The sequence below is a fragment of the Pongo pygmaeus genome, chromosome 21 (genome assembly GCF_028885625.2).
Source record: "Pongo pygmaeus isolate AG05252 chromosome 21, NHGRI_mPonPyg2-v2.0_pri, whole genome shotgun sequence".
Taxonomy (NCBI): domain Eukaryota; kingdom Metazoa; phylum Chordata; class Mammalia; order Primates; family Hominidae; genus Pongo; species Pongo pygmaeus.
In genome coordinates, this window is record NC_072394.2 from 2,929,855 (window position 1) to 2,943,063 (window position 13,209).

Below are 13,209 nucleotides of genomic sequence, written 5' to 3' on the forward strand. Positions count from 1 at the left end.
TGCAAAAGGCTGGGGGCTGTCAGAGGCAGATTCATATCTCTGCCTTGGCCAGATAAGCTGGGTATGTATGTGAGCCGATGGGAGCATCTCACTCCGTCGTCCTCCCTAATCCTTCTCTCCACCGACATACCCTCATACCCTCACCTACGCTCAGTGACTCCCAGGATTATATTCGAAAGGAATAACAAGAATACCTGATTCATCATGATCTAGGAATGGCTTGCAGGATAGACTGGGGACATAATCACACACTTTTTACTTTCAAAATGTGTAACTGAGCAGTTAGCAGTTAGTTATCTTTTTGTTTCCATCCTAATTCAATTGAGAAGTGATATAAGAGGAAAGAAATATCCCAACTGCAGAGAAGTCTTCAGTCAAGTCTCAAGATAATTTTTTAAGTGATGTCAATGACATAAAACAAAGAGGAAAGATCTGTGTGGTTGCTTAATGATTTCACATTTTTGCCTTCCAGGAGACGGAGCTACTGGATCTCAGCCTTGTCAAAGATGCCAGATGTGGGAGACACGCCAAAGCTCCCAAGGTAGGAGGCTGAGTGTTGTGCATGCACCAGATGCTGCCTTGATTGTTTAGCTGTGTCACAATATCAATTAATTGCCCCAATTAAAAGTTTCTATGTTGTAGATGTTGTAAAACACGATAGCCAGTATGCTCTAAACACTTTCACTTTTATTAAAAGACGGAAACAATGAATAAATATGTGGGCTCTTGGACATAGGGGCTTGCTTTATGCCCTCTAATTTTGTCTTTGTTTGAAAAAAAAAGACAACAACAACAATGCCCAAGTTACTGGGTAATTCTAAATGATTAAAAAGTACTTGAAATTATTTGAAAAAATCTTTGAACCTTGTCAACATATGGGAACTAACCGTTAGACATGATGAATGGAACTCCCATATAGCTGAAATGCTCTGCAATTGAAATGATTCCATCCACAATGCCAAAAGGTGTATAGTCTTAATTCTGCAAATGTTACTAGTAAAGATCAGCATACTTTGGGATGAATTGTGTGCAGTGTCATTTGTTTTGGTTTGAAAAACTTACTGAAGAAATATTCAAAGAAGTGTTTGCAGTCTATTTATTTTTTGAAGATAATTTTTAAATATTGGATGAAGAACATAATTTTTTAAGCTTAGATGATCTGGTAGGATATAGTAGCAGGATATGTTGCCTTGCCATCAAAGTTAAAAGCTATTCTTCATTTTATTTAAAATTTAGTACTTTACATACTTCATTTCTGGCAGAGAGGGTATTGGCAAACACAGAAGTACAGTTGCCATTTAGGAGCTCAATGCGTCTTTCCATAATTGATATAAAACTAGCTATTTTCTATTTGAGTGTCTTCCCACAACTTTTGTTTTATCTTTTAAAAGTCAAAATTCTTTCTCTGACATTAAAATGATCTGTTGCTTTGGAGATGCAAGAAAAAAAAATCACCTGGAATAATTATTCTTCAGAGGCGTAAAAAGGCAGTAGGTGCCAGCAAATTCTATGACACAGCAAACACACAGCTGCTGGGTTTTTAAATTTTTAAATTTTTATTTCATTTGCTGAAAGGGTTAAAATGATCTATGGTAAAATGTAAAAAACAAAGATTTTTGAAAGAAAAATTAGAACTGTATTCAAGAAGGCTTCTATAAGTGTTTCATATGAAACTAATCTGTTATTTACATTTATCTCCTTAGTAACATGGAATTTCAATAGTTTAGCCTCTCAGTTTTGTATCAGACTTACCATAATTAATGCTTTGTTGATGATTCAAAATTGCTCACAGTTTTTAGTATAGGAAAGAATATTTTTTCTTCTTCCCCCAACAACATTTCAGCCAAATTTCATATAAGCCTGTTAGTTCCAAGAACTGTATTGATAATGTAGCTATGAAATTTGTCTTTGAACCTACGTTTATTGGCCTAACTTGCAATTTCAATATCGATGTTAGTTTTAAAGACAGTTGCCGACACTGCATCAGAGCCCCCTTTGTCCCCAGGCATTGGGAGTCAAAGTGAATTCTGCTGCCACATGGAGGGTTTCTTTCAGGCTTGGATCTGTCTCTTTTATTGCAGTACACAGCTTGCTTATCAGTTAAGTGTTTCGTTTATGGATGTGGTTTGATAAATGTCTACTGAACAGTGACAAATGAACAGCAGTAGGGCCTGTACTGTGCTCAGCTGATAAACCACTGTTAGATCCTCAAATGCTTCTCGTGAGGATGGATTTTTAACACTTAGAATACTCTGACTTTGTCAGCTTTTCTCCATCAACTCTTTCTTGGAGGGACTGATTACTTCCTCTTTGGATTATCTATGTTCCTGGCTTCCTTTTTTTCCCTCCTATTCGTTGCTGATGTTCAAGAACCTCACTCTCCTTTAATATTTTCAAAGCCTGGTTCTATTAAATATTACCTGTGTGGCTTTCCTGAGACTCCAACTTCTTCCTTGTTGGCTAAATGGTGATGATAGTGATAATAATAAGTACTTGAAATGGTTGCTATAAGGATTAAATGAAATAATTCATTAGGAAACCTTTAGCACAGGAGTTCTCAAATTTAACTGCTCATGGAATTACCTGGGAAACTTTCAAAAATGCTGATGTGTGTTTTCCGCCTCCAGAAATGCTGGTACCATAAGAATCAAATTGATACAGGTGTGGTGTGGACATGATGGATTTGAAAAACAAATTTGCAGCAAAATTTGAGCACCACTGCCTTAACTTACTCTTGGTGTATAATAAGTACTTACTAAATATTAGCCAATATTGTTGGTAGTAACATTGTTGTTTTTGTTATCACTAAAAAATTCAGGTCAGAATTGTAAAAAGCCACTTTTCGTTTCACTCACTTAATTTGGAAATGTTTATGTCAGCAAGAGGGATCAGAGGAGGGGCTTATCTCAAAGGGGGTTGTGGATTGACAGGCAAGAAAGAAGTTGCTATTACTATCAGTTTAAAATCTTCAAATTTCCAGAGAAAACCTCAGCTCAAATTGGACAAATAAAAATATAATTTATTGAAAATGACTGGAATGTATTGAAAATTTCAGTGGAATTGCCAGGTTCTGGTGAAGTTTCATTCCAGTGCTCAGTTAATGTCACCAAGGACTAGGTGCCTCTTTTTTTCATCAGTATGCCACCCAAGGTTCTAGTAGGGGTTCTGATATGGCTTGGCTGTGTCCCCACCCAAAATCTCATCTTGAATTGTAATTCCCATCATCCCCATGTGTCAAGGGAGAGACCAGGTGGAGGTAATTGAATCATGGGGCAGTTCCCATGCTGTTCTCGTGATAGTGAGTGAGTTCTCACGAGATCTGATGGTTTTATAAGTGTTTGGTAGTTCCTCCTGAGTTCACTCTCTCCTGCTTCCTTGTGAAGAAGGTGCCTGCCTCCCCGTCGTCTTCCACCATGATTGTAAGTTTCCTGAGGCCTCCCCAGCCATACAAAACTGTGAGTCAGTTAAACCTCTTTGTTTTATAAACTACCATCTTGGGAAGTTCTTTATAGCAGTGTGAGAACGGACTAATACCGGGTCCTTTTCCATCTTCAGGTTCCCCTTGGATACTACCCTCTGCACACCACCCTTGGCAGCTCCTGGCCACCCCACCTAACAGTGTCATATGGGGTGGCCCAAAAGAGAGACTAGCTGCCTATCAGAGAATTGCATCAGGATTACAGTATAACTACCTTATAGAAGAAGGTGTATGGCCTGCAAGAGGAAAACTAGACCATTGAGTTGGTTAGAACAAAAGCAGCAGCAGGACTTAGAGTAGATTAAAAGTATAAAGATATCAGGATAAAGTGAAGAAAGCTTGGAAACTTGGGACAGAAAGGCCGTGTAACAGAAGGACAGATTGAGTGCAAGACTTTCTGTGGGGGCTTATAGACCATAAAGGAAGGAAGAACATTTGTGAAGCAGATATTTATCAAAATACCCAGACACCCCACAAATATTTATCTCTATATTCATATTATTTTTTTGTTTTTTACAGCATCTCATTACATAAAAATTCAAGATCTGGTTGAAAATGAACTGTTTTTTGTGCCTGCTGTGATTTGAAATAACATTTATAGGAAATGGAAAAGCTTCCATGTGTTACCCTGTTTATGAATTTAAATGTCAACACCCAACACAATACATGCAATTCCAGATCTTCTTTTCTGTATATAACCTTTGTTCAAGTTGCCAGTTTTAAAATTTCACATTAGAGAGAACTTGGGAGATCTTTATCCAAATGTAATAACCAAAAGAAAAGAAACACTGTATCCTTTGAAATCTAAAAGGTGCTTACTTTTTTTCTTGCTCTCTCTCTCCCTCCTTCCCGCCCTCCCAGGTTTGTGAAGCACATGTAAAGGCAAGATGCTGTGGTATATATATCTTGTCTGTGCTATATACATATTTCTGGATCATCACTTCAAAAAGATCTTTGCTTTTAAAAAGAGTGTTTATCACTGCGGCCTCTGATGTATTAGTAGTTCCTGACCCATCAGATCCATTCAGTGGCTCATGTGCAGCTTTCAAAAAATAAAATAAACTTGATGGGAGTGGAAAATAATCTTGTCTTGTACAGCACAAGTTGTTTTTTGAAACTTTTTTCATGTATGTGACTGTATGTTCTGAGTCACAGCATAAAGTATAATTTTTACTGTGGGCAATACATACCGGAGAAGTTTTAAAAATGTTGCTGAGCAAGATCATTTCTTCATCCTCATGATTCTCAGCATGTATTGAGTGCTTAGGGGTATGGAAAAGTGGGGAAAGTGGAGATATGGGTTCAAGTGCCAGCTTTGCCATTAACAGGCGTAAGGAAGTTGTGCTGCCTGCCGGCATCTCTACTTCCTCATCTATGAAATGGGGCATGGGATACATGGTTTTAGGTATGTAAGTTCCGGTAGCCCTTGATTCCAGCTTTTAAGTTGAGAAGTTAAACACCCATGACTTTCCACCTTACAGATTGTAAAACTGATGTTGAATAAGTTTACATAACCTGAAACTTCTTACCTCCTTTATCATGCACACCAAGTGAACCAAAAAAAAAAAAAAAAAAAAAAAAAAAAGTCACACTCTAGCCAAGGTAAGGTGCTATGCCAACAAAAAGGATTAAAGACTTGTGTCAAACTTCTTTATGTGTGACTTCTCAAAAGCATTCTAGGATTGCTTTTGGACACCATAGGGAGCGACCTTACGGTCACAGAGGCTCTCCCAACTTTAGTACATGAAAACCGTGTGCTGCCAACTTCCAGCTCTCAAGAATGCATGCAGCAATGTCATTGAAAAATATTTTTGTAGTTACACAAAATAAACTGCTTGTCATGCTGATCTGACAACTAGTTTATTCTATTGGTAAAGGGCAGTTATTTCAGATATGTAGTGTTAATTTTAATGTAGATTCTTTGTAAATATCTAGGCCACAATTAAATTCTAGGTTGTATGTAGTTTCATCAGAATCACATAAGGTAGATTAGAGTAAAATCAAATTTTAAAAATTGATTAGGCTTTTCTTTCCTAATCCCTACATAAACATGATAGCTTTTTTACTTCATTCTTTATTGATTCATTGATATTCAATGACAGAAGTCATTGAGTGACTCTTTCTGCCAGGTACTGTTATAGGTGCTGGAAAACAGCAATGAACAAAAAGACAAACAGCTATGCTGTCATATAGCATTTTATTTAAGAGTGAGAAAGTGGTGGTAGTTTTAAACTGGGTCTTAAAAAAAGAAAAGAAATCAGCCGGGCACAGTGGCTCATGCCTGTAATCCCAGCACTTTGGGTGGCTGAGGTGGGAGGATCATGAGGTCAGGAGATCAAGACCATCCTGGCTAACACAGTGAAACCCCGTCTCTACTAAAAATACAAAAAATTAGCTGGGCATGGTGGCAGGCGCCTGTAGTCCCAGCTACTCAGGAGGCTGAGGCAAGAGAATGGCATGAACCTAGGAGGCAGAGCTTGCAGTGAGCCGAGATCACACCACTGCACTCCAGCCTGGGCGACAGAGCAAGACTCCATCTAAAAAAAAAAAAAAGAAAAAGAAAAAGAAATCCCTGATTTGCTGCGTTGGCTGACTTCCTTTGGGTAACTATTTCCATGGAGGCAAATTTCAAGCTACCAACCTGATGTCATTGAATGAAGAGTTGGAAGGCAATACACACCATGTCCAGTAGACCTATCAGCAGGTTCCAGCACCTCATGGGGTAGGGGAAACAGATAACAGATAAGTCCCACTGAGAAGCATAAAGCGGGATCGGAGACCTGAGAAAATGAGTGCTGGGAAGGGGTCTGCTGCTTTACAGAGCCATAGTGGGGAAAGGTCTCTTGATAGGAGGCAGTTATATGAGTAGAGACATGAATTTAGTGAGGGAGAGCATTCCTCTTTGCCAGGGATACAGCAAGAGCAAAGCATGTTTCAGGAATAGAAGAAGGCCAATGTGGCTACAGTAGAGTTCAGACCTTTTAGGCCATGAAAATGACTTGGGCTTTACTTCTGATGGAAGAGGGAAGGCTTCTGAAAGTTCTGAGCACAGAAGTGACAAGATCTGAGCTTTTGAAAGTTCCACTGGTGGCTGTTGGGAGTAAACTACAAAAGAGAGAAGAAGCAAGTAGACCAACTAAATGGCTGTTGCAGATATCCTGTGGTGATGATGATGACTTTGCCTGAGGTGGTAGCTGGAAAGGTGGTGAACAAAATGACATAATCTGAATATGTTTTAAGATAGAGACACAGGGCTTGATAATGTATTGGATGTGAAGTATGAGCAAAAGAAAAGATTCTGGAACAACTGTTAGTGTTTTGGCCCAGAAAATTGGGAGAATTGGGTTGCCATGTCCTCAGATAAGAAGGAAGAAAGAGCATATTTAAACAGAAAAAAATCCAGAATCTGGTTTTGGATATTTCAATGTTGAGATGCCTGCTAGACTTTTACCTGATAATGTCGGGACAGTTAGACACAAGTCTGGAGTTCAGGGAAGATGTTGGCCCTAGAGATATAAATGTGGGCATTTGAGGCTCAAAGCCTGGGTGAGGTCTCTTAAGGAATATAAGTGTAAAAGAAAGAGGTTTGAGATCTGAGACATGGGATTGCCAGCATTTAGACTTTGAGGAGACTTGGAGGAAACAGCAAAAGAGACTGAGAATGGTATATACCTAAAAGAACAGAAGGCAGGAACTTGAACAGACACTTGTGTACCAACGTCCATCGATGGATGAGTGGATATACAAAATGTCGCATACACTTAACAATGGAATATTATTTAGCCCTAAAGCATAATGAAATTTTGACACATGCTACAACCTGAAGGAACCTTGAAGACATTATGCTGAGTGAAATAAGCCAGACATAAAAGGACAAATATAGTATGACTCTGTTCTTATATGAGGTACAGGCATACCGCAGCAGCATGGCAGATTTGGTTCCAGAACACCACAATACAGTGAATATTGAAAAAACATACGTAATACATATTTTTTGGTTTCCCACTGCATATAAAAGTTACGATTACACTATACTGTAGTCCATTACATGTACAATAGCTTTAGGTCTTAAAATCAGTTATTTTTAGACATAATTTTAAAATTAAATTAAGTTAAAAATATTTTATTGCTAGAACATGCTAATGATCATCTGAGTCTTCAGCAAATCACAGAGGGTCTTGCCTCAATATCAAAGGCTGCTGGCCATTCAGGGTAGTGATTGCTGAAGATTAGGGTAGTGGTGACAATTTCTTAAAATAAGACAACAATGAAGTTTGCAACATCAGTTGATTCTTCATTGCATGAAAGATTTTTCTGTAGCATGAAATCCTGTTTGATATTTTACCCACAGTAGAACAGTAGAACTACTTTCAAAATTGGAGTCCATCCTCTCAAACCCTGCTTCTGTTTTAGCAACTAAGTTTATGTAATATTCTAAATCTTTTGTTGTCCTTTCAACAATGTTCAGTGCATCTTTACCAGGAGTAGATTCCATTTCAAGAAACCACTTTCTTTGCTCATTTATAAAAGTAACTCCTTGTCTGTTCAAGTTTTATTTATTTATTTTTATTTCTTATTTTATGTTTTTAATTTTACTTTAAGTTCTCGGATACATGTGCAGAGCATGCAGGTTTGTTACACAGGTATATGCATGCCGTGGTGGTTTGCTGCGTCTATTGACTCATCCTCTAAGTTCCCTCCCCTCACCGCCGCACCCCCCAACAGGGCCTGGTTTGTGATGTTCCCCTCCCTGTGTCCACATGTTCTCATTGTTCAACTCCCATTTATGAGTGAGAACATGCAGTGTGTGGTTTTCTGTTCCTGTGCTAGTTTGCTGAGGATAATGGCTTCCAACTTCATCCATGTCCCTGCAAAAGACATTATCTCATTACTTTTTATGGCTGCATAGTATTCCATGGTTTATAGGTACCACAGTTTCTTTATCCACTCTATCATTGATGGGTGTTTAGGTTGGTTCCCTGACTTTGCTACTGTAAGTAGTGCTGCAGTAAGCATATGTGTGCATGCGTCTTTATAGTAGAATGACTTATATTCCTCTGGGTATATACCCAGTAATGGAATTGCTGGGTCAAATGGTGTTTCTGGTCCTAGATTCATGAGGAATCACCATACTGTCTTCCACAATGGTTGATCTAATTTGTATTCCCACCAACAGTATAAAAGCATTCCTATTTCTCCACAGCCTCAGCAGCATCTATTGTTTCTTGACTTTTTAATAATCACAATTCTGACTGGCATAAGATGGTATCTTACTGTGGTTTTGATTTGCATTTCTCTAATGATCAGTGATGTTGAGCTTTTTTTCATGTTTCTTGGCCGCATAAATGTCTTCTTTTGGGAAGTGTCTGTTCATATCCTTTGCCCACTTTTTGATGGTGGTATTTTTTTTTCTTATAAATTTGTTTAAGTTCCTTGTAAATTCTGGATATTAGACCTTTGTCAGATCGATTGATTGCAAATATTTTCTCCCATTCTGTAGGTTGCCTGTTCACTCTGATGATAGTTTCTTTTGCTGTACAGAAGCTCTTTAGTTTAGTTAGATCCCATTTGTCAAGCCTGGCTTTTTTGCAATTGCTTTTGGCATATTTGTCATGAAGTCTTTGCACATACCTATGTCCTGAATGGTATTGCCTAGGTTTTCTTCCAGGGATTTTTATGGTTTTGGGTTTTACATTTAAGTCTTTAATCCATCTTGAGTTAATTTTTGTATAAGGTGGGAGGAAGGGATCCAGTTTCAGTTTCCTGCATATGGCTAGCCAGTTTTCCCAGCACTATTTATATAATAGGAGATCCTTTCCCCATTGCTTCTTTTTGTCAGGTTTGTTGAAGATCAGATGGTTGTAGGTATGTGGTGTTATTTCTGAGGTCTCTGTTCTATTCCATTGGTTCTGTATGTCTGTTTTGGTACCAGTACCACACTGTTTCAGTTACTGTAGTATTGTAGTATAGTTTGAAGTCAGCTGGTGTGATGCCTCCAGCTTTGTTCTTTTTGCTTAGGATTGTCTTGATTACACAAGGTCTTCTTTGATTCCATATGAAATTTAAAGTAGTTTTTTCTAATTCTGCAAAGAATGTCAATGGCAGTTTGATGGGAATAGCATTGAATCTATAAATTATTTTGGGCAGTATGGACATTTTCATGATATTGATTCTTCCTATCCATGATGATGGAATCTTTTTCCATTTGTTTGGGTCCTCTCTTATTTCCTTGAGCAGTGGTTTGTAGTTCTTGACGAGATCCTTCACATCCCTTGTTAGCTGTATTCCTAGGTATTTTATTCCCTTTGTAGCAGTTGTGAATGGGAGTTCATTCATGATTTGGCTCTCTGCTTGTCTATTGTTGGTGTAAAGGAATGCTTGTGATTTTTGCACATTGATTTTGTATGCTGAGACTTGGCTAAATTTGCTCATCAGCTTGAGGAATATTGGGGTTGAGATGATGTGATTTTCTAAATATAGAATCATGTTGCCTGCAGACAGAGACAAGTTGACTTCTCTCTTCCTATTTGAATACCCTTTCTTTCTTTCTCTTGCCTGATTGCCCTGGTCAGAACTTCCAATATTAAGTTGAATAGGAGTGGTGAGAGAGGCCATCCTTGTCTTGTATTGGTTTTCAAAGAGAATGCTTCCAATTTTTTCCCATTCAATATGATATTGGCTATGGCTTTGTCATAAATAGCTCTTATTATTTTGAGATGTGCTCTATCAATGCCTAGTTTATTGAGAGTTTTTAGCATGAAGTGATGTTGAATTTTATCAAAGGCCTTTTCTGCATCTATTGAGATAATCACGTGGTTTTTATCTTTGGTTCTGTTTATGTGATGGATTACAAATATTGATTTGCATATGTTGAACCAGGCTTGCATACAAGGGATGAAGCTGTCTTGATCGTGATGGATAAGTTTTTTGATGTGCTGCTGGATTTAGTTTGCAGTATTTTATCGAGGATTTTTGCATCGATGTTCATCAGGGATATTGGCCTGAAGTTTTTGTTGTTGTTGTTGTGTCTCTGCCAGGTTCTGGTATCAGGATGATGCTAGCTTCATAAAATGAGTTAGGGAGGAGTCCCTTCTTTTCATTTGTTTGGAATAGTTTCAGAAGGAATGGTACCAGCTCCTCTTTGTATCTCTGGTAGAATTCAGCTATGAATCCATCTGGTCCTGAGCTTTTTTTGGTTGGTAGGCTATTAATTACTGCCTCAATTTCAGAACTTGTTATTGGTCTATTCATGGATTTGACTTCTTCCTGGTTTAGTCCTGGGAGGTTGTGTGTGTCCAGGAATTTATTCATTTCTTCTAGATTTTCTAGTTTATTTGCATAGGGGTGTTTATAGTATTCTCTGATGGTAGTTTGTATTTCTATGGGGTCAATGGTGATATCCCCTTTATCATTTTTTAGTGTGTCCATTTGATTCTTCTTTCTTTTCTTCTTTATTAGTCTAGCCAGCAGTCTATCTCTTTTGTTAATTTTTTTGGGAAAAACAAAAGCTCCTGGATTCATTGATTTTTTTGGAGGATTTTTCGTGTCTCTGTCTCCTTCAGGTCTGCCCTGATCTTAGTTATGTCTTATCTTCTGCTAGCTTTTGGATTAGTTTGCCCTTGCTTCTCTAACTCTTTTAATTGTAATGTTAGGGTATCAGTTTGAGATCTTTCTAGCTTTCTGATGTGGGTACTTAGTGCTATAAATTTCCCTCTTAACACTGCTCTAGCTGTGTCCCAGAGATTCTGATACACATTATCTCTTTGTTCTCATTGGTTTCAAAGAACTTATTGATTTCTGCCTTAATTTCATTATTTACCCAGGAGTCATTCAGGAGTAGGTTGTTGAATTTCCATGTAATTGTGTGGTTTTCAGTGAGTTTCTTTTTTTTTTTTTTTTTTGAGATGGAGTCTCACTCTGTCACCCAGGCCAGAGTGCAGTGGCGTGATCTCAGCTCTCTGCAAGCTCCACCTCCCGGGTTCACACCATTCTCCTGCCTCAGCCTCCCGAGTAGCTGAGACTACAGGTGCCCACCACCATGCCTGGCTAATTTTTTTGTATTTTTAGCAGAGACGGGGTTTCACTGTGTTAGCCAAGATGGTCTTGATCTCCTGACCTTGTGATCCACCCATCTCAGCCTCCCAAAGTATCTTTTTATTTTTTTTTTCTGAGACACAGTCTCAGTCTGCCGCCTAGGCTGGAGTGCAGTGGGATGCAGTCTTGGCTCACTCTTGCATTCCGCCTCCCGGGTTCACACCATTCTCCTGCCTCAGCCTCCTGAGTAGCTGGGACTACAGGCGCCTGCCACCATGCCTGGCTAATTTTTGTATTTTTAGTAGAGATGGGGTTTCACTGTGTTAGCCAGGATGGTCTCGATCTCGTGACCTCGTGACCCGCCCACCTTGGCCTCCCAAAGTGCTGGGGTTACAGGCATGAGCCACTGCACCCGGCCTTGAGTGAGTTTCTTAATCCTGAGTTCTAATTTGATTGCACTGTGGTCTGAGAGACTGTTATGATTTCAGTACTTTTGCATTTGCTGAGGAGTGTTTTACTTCCAATTATGTAGTTGATTTTAGAGTAAATGCCATGTGATACTGAGAAGAATATATGTGTCTTTGCACATGAGATGGGTCTCCTGAATACAGCATACCGATGGGTCTTGACTCTTTATCCAGTTTGCCAGTCTGTGTCTTTTAATTGGAACATTTATCCCATTTATATTTAAGGTTAGTGTGGTTACATGGGAATCTGATCCTGTCATCATTATGCTATCTGGTTATTTTGCACACTAGTTGATAGAGTTTCTTCATAGTATCATTGGTCTTTATATTTTGGTGTGTTTTTGCAATGGCTGGTACCAGTTTTTCCTTTCCATATTTAATGCTTCCTTCAGGAGCTCTTGCAAGTCAGGCCTGGACAAAATCCCTCAGCATTTGCTTGTCTGGAAAGGCTTTTATTTCTCCTTCACTTATGAAGCTTAGTTTGGCTGGATATGAAATTCTGGGTTGAAAGGTGTTTTCTTTAAGAATGTTGAATATTGGCCCCCAATCTCTTCTGGCTTGTAGGGTTTCTGCTGAGAGGTCTGCTGTTGGTCTGATAGGCTTCCCTTTGTAGGTCACCTGGCCTTTCTTTCTGGCTGCCCTTAACATTTTTTCCTTCATTTTGACCTTGGAGAATCTGAAAATTATGTGTCTTGGGATTGATCTTCTTGTGGAGTATCTCAGTATCTTAGCAGTGTTCTCTGTATTTCCTGAATTTGCATGTTGGCCTGTCTGGCTAGGTTGGGGAAGTTCTCCTGGATAATATCCTGAAGCATGTTTTCCAGCTTCTTTTCATTCTCCTTGTCCCTGTCAGGTACTCCATTCAATCGTAGGTTCAGTCTTTTTACATAGTCCCATATTTCGTGGAGGCTTTGTTTGTTCCTTTTCCTTATTTTTTCTCTAATCTTGTCTGCATGCCTTATTTCAGCAAGGTGCTCTTTAAATTCTGATATCCTTTCTTCTGCTTGGTTGATTCAGCTATTGATACTTGTGAATGCTTCACAAAGTTCTTGTGCTATATTTTTCAGCTCCATCAGGTCATTCATGTTCCTCTCTAAACTGGTTTTCTAGTTAGCAGCTCCTTTAGAACATGCTCCTTTAGCTCAGTGGAGTTTTTTATTATCCATCTTCTGAAGCCTACTTCTGTCAATTCATCCATCTCATCCTCCGTCCAGTTCTGCACCCTTGCTG

General features: G+C 38.8%; 1 protein-coding gene across 4 annotated transcripts in view; it reads left to right on the forward strand.

Annotated features, from left to right (window-relative positions):
- The window catches only part of PLCB1 (phospholipase C beta 1), a 749,553-nt gene that overhangs the window by 243,415 nt on the left and 492,929 nt on the right, over positions 1-13,209 (forward strand). For all 4 annotated transcript variants that reach the window (XM_054468236.2, XM_063659059.1, XM_063659060.1 and 1 more), the window contains one exon: positions 473-541. In XM_054468236.2, coding sequence (XP_054324211.1) covers positions 473-541 — 69 coding nt within the window. The remainder of the gene's footprint in view (positions 1-472; positions 542-13,209) is intronic.